At 47.9% G+C, this 20,089-nt stretch overlaps 1 protein-coding gene across 2 annotated transcripts in view; it reads left to right on the plus strand.

The window, feature by feature from the left end:
• The window catches only part of ASTN1 (astrotactin 1), a 317,340-nt gene that overhangs the window by 204,294 nt on the left and 92,957 nt on the right, over window positions 1–20,089 (plus strand). For both annotated transcript variants that reach the window (XM_032318415.1, XM_032318416.1), the window contains exons 9-12: window positions 579–653; window positions 8,673–8,810; window positions 9,327–9,477; window positions 18,035–18,201. In XM_032318415.1, the coding sequence (XP_032174306.1) occupies window positions 579–653; window positions 8,673–8,810; window positions 9,327–9,477; window positions 18,035–18,201 (531 nt within the window). The remainder of the gene's footprint in view (window positions 1–578; window positions 654–8,672; window positions 8,811–9,326; window positions 9,478–18,034; window positions 18,202–20,089) is intronic.

Here is a 20,089-nt window from a genome sequence, read left to right on the forward strand (position 1 = left end):
GTCTTTGGCCTAAGAGGTTTGCTTAATCTTCACAGTGGTCTGGAGGCAGCCGTTATTAACCCAATTTTTTTTTTTTTTAACCAAAGAGGAAATTAAACTCAACAAGGCAAATAAGCTTCCCACAGCAAGCGAGTGGGTCAACAGCAGAACAGGGTTTGAACCCAGAACTGTCGGATTCCAGAGGTTTTCGTCTTTCCCAAGAAATCATGCTGCTCCTCTTTTTTAAAGTGAGGCAGAGCTAAGTGTCTGTCTGTCCCGTCTACATCAGAAGGGCCATGAATTACAGCTACATGAGGTCCACCTGAACATAATTTTGCTCTCTGTGTACTTGTGTTTGTCATGTCAATTATAGCTCACTTTCCTAGTGGTTTGGTGACTTTGACATTGATCCTGCTCTCAGTCTGGTTTCAGCATTCAGGATCTCGTGTGAGCTCTCACCAACGGGAGTGTGGAGAGCAGGGATGAGGTCCTCTCTGTTTCTGGGTCTCCGGGAACCAGCACAGTGCCTCTTGCACAAAGCAGATGTTCCAAGGGTATTTGTGGAGTTGATTGTAATCGAATGATTTTTCTCCTTTTAGGCCTTGGCCTTACACAATATTTCAGCGGGGCTTTGACCTGGTTTTGGGAGAACAGCCTTCTGATAAAATATTCAGGTAAGTGGCTGTCGAGGGACTTGCTTATGTATGTCTACAAGCCCCGTCCATGTCCCACTTCCCAGTGAACTTTCTCTCCTAGAGACAAAGTATAACCAGAGAACCACGTTTAGCAGTTCTGCTCTCCTCGTACCAAGAGCACTGGCCCCACACTCTTGTCTGGTGACACCGTGGGGAAGTTGGAGAGCAGACAACTCTGGGTCCTGGTTTCCTTCCTTGCCTGCTCTGTGAATCCTGGTAATCTACTTAACCCCTTGAAGCCTCCAGTTTTGGCATTTGCTAAGTGGGGCTACGTCACATGCCTGGTTCTATTCCTATGCGGAATATATGAGATCATGCAGGGAAAGCCCCTGGCACCGAAATTGGCACAGAGCAGGCAATTAATGTCAGTTTCTGCTTCTCCATTTTGCATCTAATTTGCACCTTTTTCATCAAATCTTGCTCAAAATGAATTTGTCCCACCCCTGCCGCCTCCTTTTCTCAGCTCTACTTCATTATTATCTTCTTCTCTCTACCACCCTCCTAATCAAATTGGAGGTGTCTGCTCCCTCCCAAATTTCTGCCAACACACCTGGAATAGCACAGGCTGGAAAAGTTGACAAGCAGAGGAAGGATCCGTATGCCGCCACGAACTATTGGATTTTTCACAAAGTTTCGTTCACGCCAGGCTTTAGTTGGAACACGTTTATTGCCAGACTAAGGTCTTATCATCCATTTATTCTTTCAATCTACCCATCACTCAAGGAACGTGCGGCTCAATGTGCTTCCGCTGACTACCGGCCAAGGGACGTACAGGTCCCTGTGCGTGCATGCCCCCAGGGAGAGGAAGTCAGCCGTCCAGTGGGGTTGAGGGGGGGGCAGGGGTCAGGGGGCAGGGTGGGTCTGATGTCAATGCCTGCATTAAGCTATCTGGAAGCCCTAAGGCAGGAATGGGGAGCAGTGTGGGACAGATGGAAAACTTGTTCCCTTTTCCCCACTCTCCTATAATGTGCCGAGTCTCATGTATTCACTCCTCCCTTTCCAGACCCTTCCCCAGACCCTCCCTGTCAGCCAGTCCTGGCCTAGGTGTTCCCTTTGCTCCTGCATTTGCCCCCTAGAGCCGGCTCCTGTGGTCCAGCTTCTCCTGACCCTCCTCCCTGCTTGCTCCAGACTGACCGGTTTGGCCCCTGCAGTGTTCTCTGAGGGCGTGCTCTGAGCAAGAGCACAGATATACAGACTCGCTTCCTCTCAAGGCCTCCCCTTGCCTTCTTCCCTCCTGAGTGTCTCTCCAAGGGGAGGCGGGGTCACCTTGATGGCCTTGGCCCCAGGCTGCTTTGGAAGATTTATGCTACACAAGATGTCAGCTATATTCCATACACTGCGACTTGGGCATTTCAACTTTCCAACGATGAACTATCATTTGGCTGACTTTTTTCTCTCTCTCCACTGCTGGTCTGTGAGGACCTTCAAAGGGTGATAAAGATAAGGCAGATGGAGAGCCTTGTGGAGTTTGGCTGATTAATGTGGATAAGTTTCCTCTACCCTAAAAGTCAGAAACTAGCACTTTGAAAAACAGGGGCCTTAATGAAATTGCTGTTAGAGCAGAACCTGCCCACAAACTGTGTTTCCATCCCCACAAGCACCATTTATTCTTTTCAAGTTTGTTAGCTGCCAACTGGATGTGATACCCAGGTACCACCGAAGGGTCAGTTGCATGGCTTGACCCTTTCAGTCAACGATTTCAGGGAGTCAGTAGGGTAACCAATCATGTTGCTCCCTAATGTGACAATAACTAGTCTCTCCGACAAACACCATGGGTCTTGATTTACCTGTGATAGGTATTAGGAACTTTAATCGAAACCACTCTGGGATCTGAGTAAACCAACTGCTAGTGGCTATTCTAGAAAATTCTCTGACCTGGTCGGTGACCGTAATCTCTTAAAGAAGCTAAGGACTATTTACTTGTCGTTCTGCTCACCTCTGATTTAGTGTCCTGATGAATTCCAAGCCACTGCACATTTCTGACATTTGAGTCTTTCCGCTGGTGAATGTCAGTGTACAAGTGTGTATTATATGCTGCTCTTCTCCCTTGGAACCTTCCGTTCTTAGTCACATCTGTTCCCTACCTGATCCACTTCCCAGCAACTTGAACATTTCCTATTCGGGACTGAATATATACTCTTCTCCTAATATAAACACTACCCATTTTCATGGTCTAGACCACTCCAAGAAACTGGTTTAGATGCTGTAGCTTGACCAAACAAATATGGCCGACATAGTCCCTGACCTTAGGAAGTTTACAGTCTCATCCAAGAATTGTTCTCCAACCCTGGTCCTATAGGAAAATCCCAGTGGGCTTCAGAAATGACCAGTGATCTCACCTGGCACAAACGAATTAACTGAAAAGTTCTGAGACATGGCGCCGGCCCATGAGTGTTCTTTCAAAGCACCATGGTAATTCTGATCTCTACCCAGGACTGAGAAGCGCTGCTCTCAATTTTCTCCAACCCACAATGACTTTTCCCCTTCCAATACCTGTAATGTACAGTCTGTAATATTTAATTGTCAATTATTTTATCTCATGTTTATTTTTATTTGCCTATTTATTTCCCCAGTGAATGCCTGTCTTCCTGAGGGGAAGGGTAGTACCCTGTAGAGCTTTCAATATTTAACATCAACACACGACTGGGAACACAGTAGATCTCCAACAAGTATCTGTTTTTGATCCTCTCAGGCATTTCCTAAGGACTTGAAACCAAATTAATAAAAGACCTTGATACCCAACCTCACCTTGGTAATCTGCAAGCCCAAAGAAACTGGGAAGGGCCCAGGCTAGACTCAAAGACTTCTCAGCAAACCCCGTGTATCCCAGAGATGCCCTTTCCGTTGTGGGTAGGATCATGCCATTCCACTAGATCCTCTAGTGAAAGGGCTGCTGCAGACCAGATTTCTCTCTCAGAGACCGTCCTTTCCACATGTGTACCTGTGTCACTGGGAACAACATCTCATCCTGGACTGGCCTGCTCTGGGGAAGAGTGGAGATGCCAGGCCAAGAGCTCTTCCTCTAGTTCCTCACATTCTCTTTGATGCCAAGCTGTGGTGAGCACACGGGCTTATTCCATCCAGTGCTCTCCGGCAAGTGCTGGCCTCTGAGCAGAAGTTTTAAGCTGGTTCAACAGTGTCGTGTGCACGACTCAGGCTACAGCTGAGCCATCAGGTGCGGTGGTCACTACCAGCTGTCACGAGAGAAGGCCCAACTTGGGAAAGCATTCCAGATGCTCTCCCAATTTCTCTTTGGTGGCTTTTTGAAATCATTCCTGCCAAATCTGTATGAATGAGGGGCAGATGAGATTTCAGGACACAGCTTTTTCTCTGACAGTTTATTCTATATTTGGTTTTTGGAGTTACTCAGTAAATTTTGCAAAGAAAAGAAAACTTTAGAATTTCATAGGCATGAGCCAGTATGGGCTGGAAAGCTGCTGGGAGCCCTACTTGAGTATCACAAACCCCCATCTTTCCCACTTACAGAGAGGTGACCTTGGGGAGGTTGCTGAGATCCTTACAATCTTAGTTGACCAATCCATAAAATGGAGCCAAGTGGCTGACCTCAGAGGACTCTTGTGGGGATAAATGGGGCAGCTCTGCAGAGCACCTGTCATGTTGAGAGAAAGTTTTCAAGTGAGGCTGGTCTCAGTCATACCTGACTGCTTCCTCTGTGTGTTTCACCCTGACCCCACCAGCGACTGAAGAGCACACTGTTTCTCCTTGTGAACGTGGCCCAGTGTTGTGTCTCAGAAACCACTGGGCACTTTTTGAGTCGCTCACAGTGTGAAACCGATTTCCTTCTGGACCATTAAATCATTAAAACCCAGAGATTAACCCATGTTCTGCTCTAAATGAAGGATAATCTTACCATCACTTCTACCTTTAAATTCAAAAATGAAGATTATATTCTTCTGTAGCACGTGCAAACTAGAGAACATAACTAAATCTCCTTATTGATCAGTCAATAAATATTTATGGTGTGACCCCCACATTGGACCCAAAATTCATGTTAAGCAGTGGGAAAACAAAGATGCCATCCAAGAGAACACATTCTTCTGAGGGGTGACAGACCCCTCAGGTGTCTGAGGTGGGCATAGGTCCAATTCAACATATCAAAAAACTGTGCCCAGTTCAAAAGGTGGGCACAATTCAACATCTCCGGTGCAGCCCAGGGCCACGTGTGCGCACAAAGGAGCATCCCTTGGCTCAGCTTGAGGTTGAGCCTGAAGATCCTGGAGGGCTTTCTGGAAGGGGTGAGAATTTTAACTGTGTCTTTTTTTTTTTTAATTTTTTAATTTATTTTCAGCATAACAGTAATCATTATTTTTTCACCACACCCAGTGCTCCATGCAATCTGTGCCCTCTCTAATACCCACCACCTGGTTCCCCCAACCTCCCACCCCCGCCACTTGAAATCTCTCAGATTGTTTTTCAGAGTCCATAGTCTCTCATGATTCACCTCCCCTTCCAATTTCCCCCAACTCCCTTCTCCTCTCTAACTCCCCATGTCCTCCATGCTATTTGTTATGCTCCACAAATAAGTGAAACCATATGATAATTGACTCTCTCTGCTTGACTGATTTCACTCAGCACTATCTCTTCCAGTCCCATCCATGTTGCTACAAAAGTTGGGTATTCATCCTTTCTGATGGAGGCATAATACTCCTTCATGTACATGGACAACATCTTCCTTATCCATTCGTCCGTTGAAGGGTATCTTGGTTCTTTCCACAGTTTGGTGACCGTGGCCACTGCTGCTATAAACATTGGGGTACAGATGGTCTTTCTTTTCACGACATCTGTATCTTTGGGGTAAATACCCAGGAGTGCAATTGCAGGGTCATAGGGAAGTTCTATTTTTAATTTCTTGAGGAATCTCCACACTGTTCTCCAAAGAGGATGCACCAACTTGCAATCCCACCAACAGTGTAAGAGGGTTCCCCTTTCTCCACATCCCTTCCAACACATGTTGTTTCCTGTCTTGCTAATTTTGGCCATTCTAACTGGTGTAAGGTGATATCTCAATGTGGTTTTAATTTGAATCTCTCTGATGGCTAGTGATGGTGAACATTTTTTCATGTGTCTGATAGCCATTTGTATGTCTTCATTGGAGAAGTGTCTGTTCATATCTTCTGCCCATTTTTTAATATGACTGTCTGTTTTGTGTGTGTTGAGTTTGAGGAGTTCATTATAGATCCTGGATATCAACCTTTTGTCTGTACTGTCATTTGCAAATATCTTCTCCCATTCCATGGATTGCCTCTTTGTTTTGTTGACTGTTTCCTTTGCTGTGCAGAAGCTTTTGATTTTGATGAAGTCTCAAAAGTTTATTTTCGCTTTTCTTTCCTTTGCCTTTGGAGATATATCTTGAAAGAAGTTGCTGTGGCTAATATCGAAGAGAATACTGCCTATGTTCTCCTCTAGGATTCTGATGGATTCCTGTCTCACGTTGAGGTCTTTTACCCATTTTGAGTTTATCTTTGTGTACAGTGTAAGAGAATGGTCGAGTTTCATTCTTCTACATATAGCTGTCCAGTTTTCCTAGCACCATTTATTGAAGAGACCGTCTTTTTTAACTGTGTCTTAAAATGACTGGCATCCAGCAAAGAAGAAAGGGAAGCAAATTCAGAATGGATTATCAAAAGCAAAAGCCAAGAGGTGAGAAAACGAAGGTGACTTAAGGAAGGAACTATAGTCAGCTTGCCCCGTAGAAGCATGAAGTATGAGGCAGGGTTTGGTGTAAGGAGAAGCTGAGGAAGTGCTTGGGAGTGGCATCTTTGGAGATGTAAACTTTCCTCTTTGGGTCTTAGATGCATTGAGCGGTTTTAGCTGGAGAAAAAGGTGGTTTCCTCTACCTTTCAAATTGTTGCTGCACACAGAGGTAGGGAAAGCTGAAATGGCAGGACATTCCCATGTCAGGCATGGGAAATGCCTGAAATGACCAGCTACAGATATGTATTGGAGATCTCCTGTGTTCCCAGTTGTGTGTTAGATGTTAAATATTTAAAGCCATAAATGGAGGGACATGGGACTCTCTTCCAAAAGGAAAATTAACCATCAGAAATTTGCTAGAAATGCCAACTGTTTCCTAGAATCTGTTTCATAAATTATAAGCTACAGGTCCCAGATTTGTTGCTCTGCATCTGTGCAAACTTATAATTTTATAACCAAAATAGAAAACAAAAATTCACCTCTGTGTCCAAATAAACAAATAGACTGCTTCCTCCTGGTACCATTCAAACTTGCGTATGTTCTCATGAAAACAGTAGGTTATTTGTAATATCAGTGGTGCCCTCAGCCCAACCAGCCTATTGTAACGTTGCCCTCAAGAATGTCCATTCCGAAATGCTTTGTCAGCACGACTGCTCACGTGTTGTTGCCTTCGACCCACTTCCTTCCTGAGGTGCAAATTCTGGGCACTTTGGGGCAATCACATGCCCTGAATTGGCTCCTTAATCTTGCCAGGTGAGGGAGTGTGTGTGTGTGTGTGTGTGTGTGTGTGTGTGTGTGAGAGAGATAGAGAGAGAGAGAGAGAGAAAGGGCTGGCATGTCTTCAGTTTCGGCAGGTGTCCTCTTCTGTCCCCTACTGATGGGCCTCCCTCACCTGGTACAGAAGCCCCCTGCATCCCTGCACAGACCCAGCCCCAGCTATCGCCTTCTGTCCCCAGGGGTGGGAAGAATTGGGGGCTTCCTTCAGAGCAAAGAGGCCTCACTGAAATTTCAGCGTTGCTTAATACGGAGGTTTTCCCTGCAGGTCAGAGAAGTAGGGGGCCATCTCCCAAATCCGGGCCATCGCCCACTTGCTCAGTGGTTTTGCCTCTCCCCTGAGCACCTGCCCTCTCTTCTTTCAGCCGTGCTAGCTCCTAGGGCTGTCATTCAGGGAGTGGGTGAAAATCTCACGAGCCTTGGTCATGGGTATCTCTGCGGCCAGCATTCCAGAGCGCTACATTTCTCATAAAAGATCTCATGCCCTCCGTCTGGTTTCCTAGCCTCTCCGGCAGCCCCAGGGAGTGGAGAAGGGAGTGGGTGGGTTAAGGGGGAGATAAGAGCAGGATTCTGTGACTCGGTGACCAGCATGCTGATGAAGCCAGGGCCGGGTTCTTTTTAATTGTACGCATTCTTCAATTGTTCCTCCCTCCACATTAAAGTTGGAAGGGGCCGCAGACTGCCTCAGCCTTGTGATATCCCACCCACACTGGCTTTTATCCCATAGACTATTTTTGACTGTGAACACAGAGTATGTGAATGCCTTTGAAATAGAATGAATGAATAAATAAACAAATAATCTTTCATGGTTTCTTGAAGCTCTTCCTTGAAATGCTGATTGATTCTTTTATTCCTTTTAGCCCCTATTATAAGAATTAAGAAAAAAAAAAAACCCACAACCTCCCGTGTCTCTGGAGGTTTACTTGCTATTAGCTGAGAGTGTGGGTAGGAGTGCAGAGAATACATCCAGGCTTGTTCTGTTCATCCTCTTCTCTCCCCGGGGCTGCTGGCTTTGGTTGTTTATGTATGCATCATACAATAACCAGAAGATGGGAGCTCCCCACCCCCTTTCCCTTGGTGGGGTTTCTCCAGGCGCAGAGAGAAGCCATCACTACCATGGTGAGTGTGCCATTCGAGGGATGGGGATGGTGGGAGGCCCGCCTGTCTCTTCAATTCAAATGCTTCCGATTATATCTGATTTAGGATTGAGGAAGCCCAGCTTCCTATCTGAAGGAAACTGGAATTGGATTTCTTAGGGTTTGTTAAAAACCACCTCCACGGGTGAGACCGTGCCATCAACAGCTCCCCCAGCGGGCCGGGCAGGTACACAAGAGTAGGCCTCTGGGCCTCCCTCGGAATCAGTTGTCTTGTCCATGGAATGGTGGTCAGCATCCTTTTCTGCAGAGGCGGCGAGGGCTCAGCAGGGAGCCCGTGACAGCAGAAGGCCAGGTCCTCCGACATGGTGCCGGTCCCCCAGCCGTAACCCCCTGGTGTTGGGTTTCGCTGCAGATTCACCTACACCCTCGGGGAGGGCATGTGGCTGCCCTTGAGCAAGAGCTTTGTGATCCCGCCTGCTGAACTAGCCATTAACCCTTCCGCAAAGTGTAAGACGGACATGACCGTGATGGAGGACGCTGTGGAGGTCAGGTGCGTCTGGGCCCCAGGGTGCCAAGGCCGCATGTGGCGTGGGGGTGTGAGTGAGGAACCACCTGAAGGCCCAAGGAGCTCGGGAAGGAATCACAACGAGCTCAAAGGGGAAGTTGGCAGGCTGCCTTCAGATTCCTAGTTCCACGTGCCAGGATCTACTCTATCTGGGTCAATATCGCATACCCCAAGGCTCCTGCTTTGGGAGAGGACATAAAATTAGAGTTTGTAAGCACTTCCCACATCCCCTAAGGACTGACAGGCAATAAAATGTTAATTTCCTTGCCCAAGTTTAGACCTCCTTCTTTGACCAGGCATTACAGCCTTGGCTCATTTCCCAGATATGGAGAATGTCCATAATTTGTTAGTTCAAGGCTCAGAGTGTGGCTGATCTTTACTTCTTGGGAGCGAGAGCGAGACGTGACGCGGTGGACTAGACAGGAACTTGGAATGTGATGCTACTTGTTGCGCCCGAAGTCCCCTTGACTCCTTCCCCCTCCCCTCCGTGTCTCCCCACAGAGAGGAGCTGATGACCTCGTCCTCCTTTGACAGCCTGGAGGTTCTGCTGGATTCTTTTGGGCCAGTGCGCGACTGCAGCAAGGATAACGGGGGCTGCAGTAAGAACTTCCGCTGCATCTCGGACCGCAAGCTGGACTCCACGGGCTGCGTGGTACGTCCGCCCCATCGGTGGGGGTGGGGTGGGGGTGGGGAGACGGTGGGGGGGGGAGCACAGGGTGAGACATCATGCCGATACACAGATGGAAATACACTGTGAATAAAAGAGAAGGAACCTCGCTGGCTCAGTCGGTAGAGCGTGCCCCTTTGATCTCGGGGTCGTGAGTTCGAGCCCCATATTGGGTGTAGAGGTTATTTAAAAATAAAATCTCTAGAAAGAGAGAGAGAAAGTAAAAAATGATCCCTCTCTGGTTGTCACTACTGTCTAATCTAAATTACAAATTTTTTCAGGGCTCCTGGGTGGCTCAGTCGGTTAAGTGGCTGACTTGTTATCCGCTCAGGGCATGATCTCAGGGTTGTGATCAGCCCTCTGCACTGGGCATGGAGCCTGTTTAAGATTCTCTCTCTCTCTCTCCTCCTCTGCCCCTCTCCCCACCTCCCTCCCTAAAAAGATAGATAGATAGAAAATAAGGGGCCCCAGGTGGCTCAGTTGGTTAAGCCTCTGCCTTCGGCTCGGGTCATGATCTCGGGGTCCTGGGATCAAGCCCCTGGTCTGGCTCCCTGCTCAGCGAGGAGTCTGCTTCTCCCTCCCCACCCCTCCCCCTACTTTTGGGCATGCTCCCCCGCCCCCAGTAAATAAATAAAATCGTAATAAATAAATAAACAAATGTGAATTTTTTCTTAACAGAGATGAGAAGCTAATCACCAGCCAGTTAATCAAGAAATATTTTTGGAACACCTAATGCATGTCCTGTCACTATCCTAGGGAAATTTTTTGAATTATATAACAGGATTCTTTGTTTCCAGTGTTACAGTGTCATTGGTGAGGCATGCCCCCGAACAATTCAAGAAGTAATTAACTGCTGAGTAGTATGACACGGACTCTGATAGGAATTCGACTGTATTGCCTGCAACAGGGAATTCTACCTTTGGGTCGAGTCACTGTAGTAGGAGATTTGGGGAGAAACCTACCTAAGGCCAGAATGATGGAGAAGGAAGGTACGCCAGGAATGGAGGAGAAAAATAAAAATATGTCTCCTTTGAGACCCTGTCCATGAACTCTGACTTGCCGAAGGTGGTTTTCTACTTTGTTATCAGCTATGGGAACGTCGGCTACGTGTAAGCTATGTGATGCTAGGACCTAGGACGGCCAGTTAGTTGAGAGTATGCTAAGGTCGCTCCTGCACCATGGATGAGGAGTGACCAAACCCCTCAGGTTAAGGGAGACAGGAGCAGATGACGTCATCAGCTGCCCGTGCCTTTCTGTTGGCAAGTTTTGTGTCCCTCAACACCATGGTCTGTCACCAACCCTCCCTTCTTTTAAGGGCAGAATGATGCAGTCCTCACAGAGAGGCGAGGACAAAGAAGGAAGGCAGCAAACCCAGACATCAAGTGGGCATAAAGGAGGTGGTTCATTGAGACGCGTGGTTCTGCAGTGTTTCTGGGGAAGGGCCATGAGCCTCCTCCCGTTTCCCGGTGTGACAGCTGTGCTCTGGTACGGGGACCCCGAGCAGGGCAAGCTGTGAGGAGGCTGGGCCAGTTCGTCTTTCACACACCCCCTTCCCGGTCTCTGAGCACCTGCTCCGTCCCTGGAGCTGTGCTCCATCAAAGATGGATGAGTGCCTGGGGTCTGGGGCGGGGAGGACTCTCTCAGCCTCCCCAGACATTCACAGATCCGGCAGCTGCCGACAGGAGCTTGATTTATCTGAGGAAGGAAGGAAAGTGAAGGAAAGAATAGGCAGAGTGCGGAGGGGCAGGTAGGCGGAGGCCTGGCTGGTCCATCAAAGGAAGGGAAACAGAACAGAGGACCATCAGGAAAGGACAAAGAAAAACATTCTGTAGGTTCTGTCTTCCCGAAGCAGCCAGGAGGTAAGGTGAGGTCCCACAGCGCTCCCCTCCCTTTGGCCGGTCCACTTTCAGATGTCTTAAACAAGTAGCTTCCCGACCGCGTCCCTCAGGAGACAATTTCACTGGCTAATGGAGCCTCCAGCTGAGACACATTTTACCCCTCCTGTTCATCCTGCGTCTCTTCATTCAGATTTCAACCTTTCATTCCTCACTACTCTCTCGGGTCATTCCGAGTACTGAAACACTGCTTGTGCACATGCGTGGATGCCGCCCCCGCATCCCGGCCGGTCCTGGATGAATTTGAACGTGCTCACGCCTTCAAAGGCTCTCTGTCTCCTCCCTCCTCCCTGTCCCATTCCCGAGCCCCGGAGGGTAGCCTGTCAAGTGCCTTCTGTCGGTGATCCTAGCCCCTTTTCCTTGGCATGTCGCCTTGCTGGCATATTTTTGTACTTTTAGCGCTGTAATCTGTGAGACAGAGCGAGCAGGAATAGTTCCGATGAATATGCATTTGCAATAAGGCCGCTGTGTTTTAGAATCGGAGCCGCTGCAGAACGTCACCCAGCTAGACCGGTGCTTGGGGTTAGCATAACACTGTGAGGTCACTGGTCCACAGTGGCGGCTGGAGGAAGGAGGGGACCATTCAGCTGATTGTTTCTCCTTGACCATAAAGCCTGTGATTCCTGAGACAGGAGGACTGATAGTAGAGAGCTGATGTGCTACGTACCGACCCTTGGGATCATCTTGAGAAGCAGATCGGGGACATCACGCTGAGCTAAGCGGGACAGGACAGTCCCAGAGCCCTGCTGCATTAGCACAGCAGCAGGCCCCGGTCCTCTGGAGGTGGACCAGGGACAGCCAAGGACCTGGCACCAAACTGGTGTCTGGGAGAATTGGGCTATGGTGGAAACCCTGATCTTCAGTTATTTCTCTGGGTGCTGAATTGAAAACCTTCTCAGGAAAGGTGTATTTTCATGAAAGGAGAAAGAAATGAGAACTCAGAACCCCCTGGCCTTTAAGGAACCTGGGAAAGCAGCAGAGGTGTGGGACAAGAGGAAGCACCCGCGTGTTTTCTGGATTGGACGCCAGCCAGACAGGTGGCGAGCCCTGGCCGCTCAATCTTCATTCTTTCTAGGAAGGCAAGACACGTTTCTCGGTTATGCATGGACTCCCACAGGGTTAATTGCTACCCAGTTAATTGCCCTATTGTTTATGTTGTCTCTGAGGACAGGAAACAAATGCCCGTGAAAGGCACAGACCTGTAGAAGCCACCGTAGCACTGTCCCAAAGCAGACCACTTTCTCAGAGCAGGGATTGTTGAAAATTTGGGGGGGTTTGCAGGGCAGAGGTCAGGCGCCCACTGCTGCTAACTTGGGTCTTGCTTCTACCCATTGTCCTTATTGTGCCAGGATGGGAGTAGGAGGCCCTCCCTGGAGAGCGCAAAAGCAGGAGTTCTGTATTCTGTGAAGTTCCCTATGGTCCTGCAGAGTTTCCGTGTTAGTGTCCTGTTGCTGCTGTAACAAATGACCATGGGTTTTTCATGGCTTCGGGCAATGCTCATGTATTAACTTACAGCTCTGTGGGTGAGACTCCAACACAGGTCTCACTGGGCTAAAATCACGTGTTGGGGTAGAGGTGGGGGTGGGGGCATTATTCCTTTCTGGAGGCTCCAGGAAGAATCCATTGCCTTGTCTTTTCTAGCTTCTAGAGTCTGCCCTCAGGTTTCGGCTCATGGTAACCTTCTCGCATCTTTAAAGCCAGCTCCATTGCATTTTTCTGGCCATTCTTCTGTGGTGTGTGCTCTCTGATCTTCTACTCCCCTCATCCACTTTTAAGGACTCTTGTAATGATGTTGGGTCCCCCTGGAAAATCCAGGATAATCTCGCCATCTCAACCTGACTTGCCAAGCCCCTTCTGTCATGTAAGGTGACATGTTCATGGGCTCCCGAGGTCATGTTGCTGACATCCTTGGGGACCACAAGTGGGAGATGGCAGAGGGGTTGGAACAGATTGGTAGGCAGGACGCTAGTCCTCACTCCCAGCTTGAACCAGGACACCCTCCTTCTCATTAAGCCTATACCTACTGAGGTTTAAGTTAAAACTTAGAAAGTTCAAAAGTTATTTCAATGCTATCAAATAATGGAAAGCCCATGCTCTGTTGCTCCTTCCTTGTCTTCACACTCATCCTGAAAGTGGCCAAAAGTTGCCTCTGCTTTGTGCGCTCTCTGTGTGCGCTTAGGTGAGCAGACCGTGGCCTTGGAAGGCAAGAGGTCGGCTGTCCCGCTTTCTCATGTAATGAACACGTGACCTTTCCTGCCAAAGCATTACGCTCTAATGAGCTTTGAATTACCCAGTGACCCTGCTGCCCTTCTGTCCACATGCTGTCCACAATGGTTTCCCATGAAATGTGTCATTTCACCTCTACTGGAGCGCATATGTGCAGAGACTGTTAGAGAAGACCGTATCTCTTTCTCTCTGTAGGACAGTAAGCAGAAGCATATGTCTCAGAGGCATTCAGAGAAATGGGGGCAGGAAGCTGAAACATAAATTTAATTTCATCAAACTTTCCCCTTGGGAAGCTTGTGTGTCAGAGCCCATCAGAAAGTCAGGGAAGTCATTATTTGTAGCAGGGAGATCACCATGTAGTGAAAGGGAGCTTGTTTTGTGTAAGTGTTGTGGTTGACTGTCTTAACGAATCATCCTGGGGAGGCAAGTCTGGCTCAGCTGCAGGAAGGTGTCCATCTCCTTCCAGGAACCCCAAACATGCTCATTGTCCATTACTCATATTCATCTGCCAATAGGGCATCCGCCTCGTAATCTGGAACAGAAGGGTGTGTGTCTCAGGCTTAGTGAGATTTGACTAGACTCCCAAGTAATCAATCAACCCAAAATCATTGGTAGCAAAAGAGGGGTGAGACAGTGAAGAAAAGGAGTTGAATGGGGGGAAATTATTTTAATCTCATTAGCCAATGATGCCTTAGCCCAGTAATAAGTCAAGAAGCCATGAGCATCTCATGAAAGATGATTAACCTTGTGTATTTTAGGGGTCAGTAAAATATGAGCTCATTTATTAGACCTTCCTGATGGGGGAGGGTTGTTGCCATAAATGGAGTGTTCTTTTTAAGCCTGTAGTTTATAAAGGCTCTGGGACTGTGAAATGTAACCTATTCGAAGAGGGGTTAATGTATGACCTTGGGGCTCAATCTTGAGCAAGGAACAAGTAAAGAGATTATCCACAAGCCAGGAGATGAGAATGGCCAACATTTGCAAAGAGAAAATGCCAGCTCCTCCTGGAGATAGGATTTCTCTCCTGACAACTGGTCTCTGGCTGCAAATACTTCTAAGAAGAAGGCATGGTTTGGAGCCTGTGGTTTTCTTTGTATTTAGATTCAGGTTTTGAGGAGGCCAGAATGTGAACACAACAGTACAAGGAACATGTAGGCGAAAACAAAAACAAACCTACACTGTGGGAAGCTTGATTGATCAGACCTCTTGGAGAATGGGTGTACTAGTTGAACCAGGGTTGAGAAGAAAACTATTTTTCGGTTTCAGCCTTCTTTTTCCTGGAAATCTTTCAAAAATATTTTTCTCTGAACTGCAGACCAAGTAAGTTATAGTGAAGTGAAGATAATTGTGTCTTTTTTAGTGATTAAGGATCTTGTCTTCAGGGTCATCGCTCTGGATATTTAGAGTGTTTTTGCCTTATAAATATATGCACTCCTAATACTGTGTGTGTCTGTGTGTGTGTGTGTGTGTGTGTGTGTGTGTGTGTGTGAAAGAGAAAGAGAGAAAGAGAGAGAGAGAGGGAGAGAGAGAGAGAGACATGGGGGAATGAGAGAGACACAGAAAGAAAGAAAGAGAAATCGAGAATATTAGGCTAACCTACAAGTCCATAATTGAGCCCAGAATGTACTTGGAGCTGCTCAAAACAATCAAACAACCAGTCTACAGGATTGCTTTACCTGTTGGCGTGTTGAATGGACTCCATTTCTTTAAGGATTCCAGTGAATCTACCTTTTCTCACATTTGAGAAGCAGCAAAGCAGAGGAGGAGGGACAGACATGAGTTTTGGGGTCCAAGAGATCTAGGTCTAAAATCAGATTCTGCCATTTCCCACCTCTGTGACCTTAAACCAGTTATTACTTAATCTAAGTTTATTCCTCTGTAAAACAAGGTGAAAAAAGTCCATCTGTACCTTTGCCAGGGACAATAACACACAAAGATTGTCCCGCACATAGAATGGCTTCGTTCCTGACAGTGGTTATAATTATTCTAGCTTTGCTTGTAAGAACAACCACCCAATCAATCAACCAATCAGTCAATAAAGTGTCTTGGGCAAGGCCGCTAACCCTTTTCTTCCCAGATCTCTTAAGAGAGTATAAATGCCAGGTGGTCCAATTTGGCATAGCAGTGGGCATCTACACATCAGAGCCAGGCAAGAGGCAGCTACGCCAAGCTTTAGAATTCAGGAACAAAGCCCGCTTGGGTTTTATTTGGTGAAGTCTTTGTCAGAAGTCATGCTTGTTGGAGCATTGTGGGAAAAAGCAGGTGGCTAGGAAGATGGGCGTCCCCGCTGGGACGCTCGCCAAGGCCAGGGTTGAAACCACGTGAGGTAGGAGGACTGGCGTCGTCTCTACTTTGATGGCTTTTCTCAAGCTTTATAGAAAGGAAGAAAGAAAAACAACTCGTGGCAACCAGGGCAGCCCATTTAATTCCAATCAAACTTCCACTTCCGTGCCTGGGCAGCCGCACAGTGGTGAAGCCAGCTCCCTTCTGGTAGCACATCTGGCCGACCAGCTGGATGGCCAAGGAAGTGGATGGGTGGGGGCGGTAACAAAACGTGGGGGGCCAGCCTCCGCTGCCTCATTTGCTTGTTTACCATCATCTGGAACATCTGGGTTTGCACCGCAGGGGGCAGCCCTTGGAAGCGCCTTTATATGCCCTCACCTTCCAGCCTTCCAGCTGGCTTCCTGCAGAGGAAGGGGACAGAGCAGCCTGGGAGGCTGGCGGGCCCACAGCGGGGCCATTTGTTTGGGAAATTGCAGAATTAGTGTCATCAAGCAGTGCACATCCTGCTGTGATCTTGGGGGGAGGGGAGGTAGCTTTTCTGGGGCACACCTGTGGCAGCTCCAGGCTACTGGAGTCAAGACGCTTGGCAGTTGGGAGAAACAGCCAGGCTGTGGAGTGGGGGGGGGGAGGAGAAGGGGGAGTAGAGGGGGGAGGGACACCCAGTTCCACCAAGTCATGAATGTTGTTTTGGGTTTGGTTTGGGTTTGGGTAGGGGGAGTGTTAATTAGCTGACAGTGTGTGGATAGAGCATAGTCATTAAAAGCAGGTCAGACCTAGACAGACCCCCAGCTCTGCCCCATACTAGCTGCTTGACGCCGGGCAAGTCACTAGCCCTCTTACAGCCTGTGTAGAAGGACCCGCGGTAGCACAGATGTAAGGGTCCACTGACCAGACAGAAGAATCAAGAAGGCAAAGAATATTCTATGACTGACTTGGTGGGACTCCAGTGCAGTGAATTCACGCAGTAATTGGCAGCGTTAGTGGTTCCCACAGATATTAAATGAGGCTAATACAGGGTGCTGTCCGCGTGATGCCCAGCTCCTACTAAGTGCTCAGTGAACAGTGCTCAGTGAACAGTGGCTGTCACGTGAGAAGTTGATCGTGATGTAAGCTAGTGACGGGCCAGCCCGTTCACAGACACAGCCAGCCTGCCAGGTTTTGGGTGTGGTCCTGTCGTGATCAGCAGGGGGACTCCCACAAAGTTATGTTTTCTGGGGCCGCTCTTGCTTTACATCACTTGGGGCTGAGCATACCCCGTACCGTAAGGGATGTTGCAAAGGCTGAAGGAGTAGGATGGATGAGTTCGATGCAGGGCAGGATGGCGGCTGTAGGAGTGGTTCCCCCGTTCACCAAGTCCCTTTGTCTTCCCTGGATTCTTTTCTGACATCTCTTCCTGGATCATCCTTGCTGGCACTCCTGGGTAGTTTACTGAGGATATAGCAATGCAGAGAAACAAATTCTTTCACAATAAGAGTGTCCAGGACACTGGGATAAACCCAAACCCAAACATAGCACCCATGGGTGCTCATGTAGCAGATGCCTTTATCTTGCATCTTCCGTGGGGCGTCCTCGAGGTCATGAGTATGGGGAGGTCATGAGTATGGCCACTTCTACCAGGAGAGCAGGCAATCCCCCACTTCAGGTCATAGAGGAAGTCTTCCTCCTTCTAGCTGGAAGCCCTGGCTCTGTCCATTCCCGAACCCTGTTGGCTGTCTAGTACCAGTGCTGGCAACGTGTTTGAAGTTAAAAGAAAAGTCCTATTAATATTAAGTGCAAACAGCAACACTCCCTCCCCCTACTCCAAAGAAGTCTCTGTTCATGCTGTTCAATTCTGGCCCACCACCTCCACCCAATTGGGAAGCCAGCACACCTCCCTCTGTCTTGCTGTGACTTTCCCTTCCAGCCTGTTTGGAGGCAGTGGCTTTAATGCAAATGCATGTGCTTTGTGCCCTGAGAGAAGCGAGATGTCAAAAAGGTCACTTTTCAAGGGAGTCCAGCATACTGGGAAATTTGTGCATTAGTAGTCAGTGTTAATGGTTTCAAGGCTGAGTGCTAAAAATAGGCGTCAGTGGTTACGGTTCCCTGAGAACCCAGTCCCTTGATTCACCTCCCTGCGTGGATCTTTTTGATTGTGCCAGTGCCCGTCCGGACTGAGCCCCATGAAGGACAGCTCTGGCTGCTATGACCGCCACATTGGGGTGGACTGCTCAGATGGCTTCAATGGCGGCTGTGAGCAACTGTGTCTCCAGCAGATGGCGCCCTTCCCGGATGACCCCACCTTGTACAACATCCTCATGTTCTGTGGGTGAGTTGAGCTGCCCATGAGGCCAACCAGCTTTCTGGGATGATGAACATTCAGTGTTAAAACCACAAGAGGAAATCTAAAAGAACCAGTCACCTTAAGCCAACCCTGAGGCTCTGAGGAAAGATCCTGCGGGGCTGGAAGAGCCCCCTTTTAAAATCAGAGTTGGGAGGACCTACAGGGAAAGGCTAGCCCCATCCCTGTGGGGGAGGAACTTGACCACAGTCATTGCCTGCATACACCAGAACTTTCCAGGCTGTTCTGTGGAACTATATTATTTTGTCTTGTGATGACAGGATTCCGTGGTCCAAAGACTCACAGAAGGATTGTATAAAAACTAATTAATTATTAAGGAAGGGGAGGGGGAAATATTTGAAGGAGTGGAAACATCATTGAATTCTACCCCTGAGCCTTGAGGAGCACCCTCCCACAGACATGCTAATTCTTCGGTGCAGTTCCTCTACAGGGGGATTCAGTAGCTCCCTCAAGACTGGGAGCTGGTAAGTGGAAAGATTAGGATTAGAATTCAGACACTCTCTGGTTTTTAAAAAAAAACTCTGTGAGTCCCTCAAAATTTAAATTTATACCTCTGACTGGAATTCTATTTAAAGACCATTTCATGTTATATTTACAAAGTAAATAGCAGTTTGGCCCATCCTTATACTCTCATAGTTTGCTCGTCTGTCCTTCCCTCCCCTTTCCTTCTGCTCTCTCCCACTCCTTCTGTGCCTCCGTTCCCCCACTTCTGTCTTCCTGCCTATCAGTTAAGGCACATACTTTATGCTCTACACCATTTCAGCCCCTGGGCAGCACAGATCAATGACGTGCAGTTCTCGCCCTCAAGGATCTCCTACTCTAAGAGGCTTGCAATGAAAATCCATGTTTATAATAATACAGTTCTGCTACTTTAGCTCTGTTGCTAAAATCCAGTGCATACCCAATAATCATGACAAGAAAATTGAGTGGAGGGGTAATGTTATTTTACTGTATTTCATGGTATTTTATTTCTTTTCAGTTGGCAGTTTTTACCTTCAGTTTCTTATAAGATCCCAGTCCATTAATGAAAGCTTGATCTAAATTTGAACATCTCTGTGATGTTATCATGGTTGACTCACTTCAATTAATAGAGATAAATTCCTAAATTCTTATTTAACATACATCTGAGCACCTGATCTGTGCAGAGAATCTAGTTGAGTGTTAGATGCAGGAGAGACCGCAGGATACGAGCCTGTCCTCTGCCCTCAAAGGAGTTTACAGTGGGACACGTGCAGGAACAGCAAGAAGAAGATGGGTGTGGGCAGTGTGGAGCGGGTGCAGTCGGGCCGCTCAGCAGGGACTGAGAGGGAATCAGCCAGCTTCACAGCTCTTTCCAGAAACAGTAAGTTTGGCTCCAGGAAGGAGCCACTGCACTATCTCCTTCCAGACTGAGGCTGGTGTCACAGAGTCCTTTGTGGGTCTCACATGACATCTATGGTCTGCACACATTAGGTAGGTTCCTCACTGGACTTTCTTTCTTATTTCAGTTGGAATTCAGTATGAGTGGGAATTTAGCACCCTCCAAGCCACTGTAGATAGCCTGCCAAAAGAGTTCCCTCCCATTTTTATGTAAAGCCTAAATCACTTGCACTTATAATTCAAGAGTTCTAGTTACGCCTGTTAACACAAATATGTAACTGGTTAATGGGGAATACAAATAGTTGAAGTTTCGGGAACATGGACCTCATTTGTCCCTCTGCTGGTAATGACAATAGGATTCGATGAGTATTTGCTGTTTGCGGGGGACGCTGTGAGTTCCCTAAGTTCATTGTCTCACGGGAGCTTCTCAACAACTCTGCAAAGCAGCGCCCCCCCCCACCTTTTACAGATGTGGAAACTGAAACTCAGCAAGTTT

The sequence above is a fragment of the Mustela erminea genome, chromosome 17 (genome assembly GCF_009829155.1).
Source record: "Mustela erminea isolate mMusErm1 chromosome 17, mMusErm1.Pri, whole genome shotgun sequence".
NCBI lineage: Eukaryota > Metazoa > Chordata > Mammalia > Carnivora > Mustelidae > Mustela > Mustela erminea.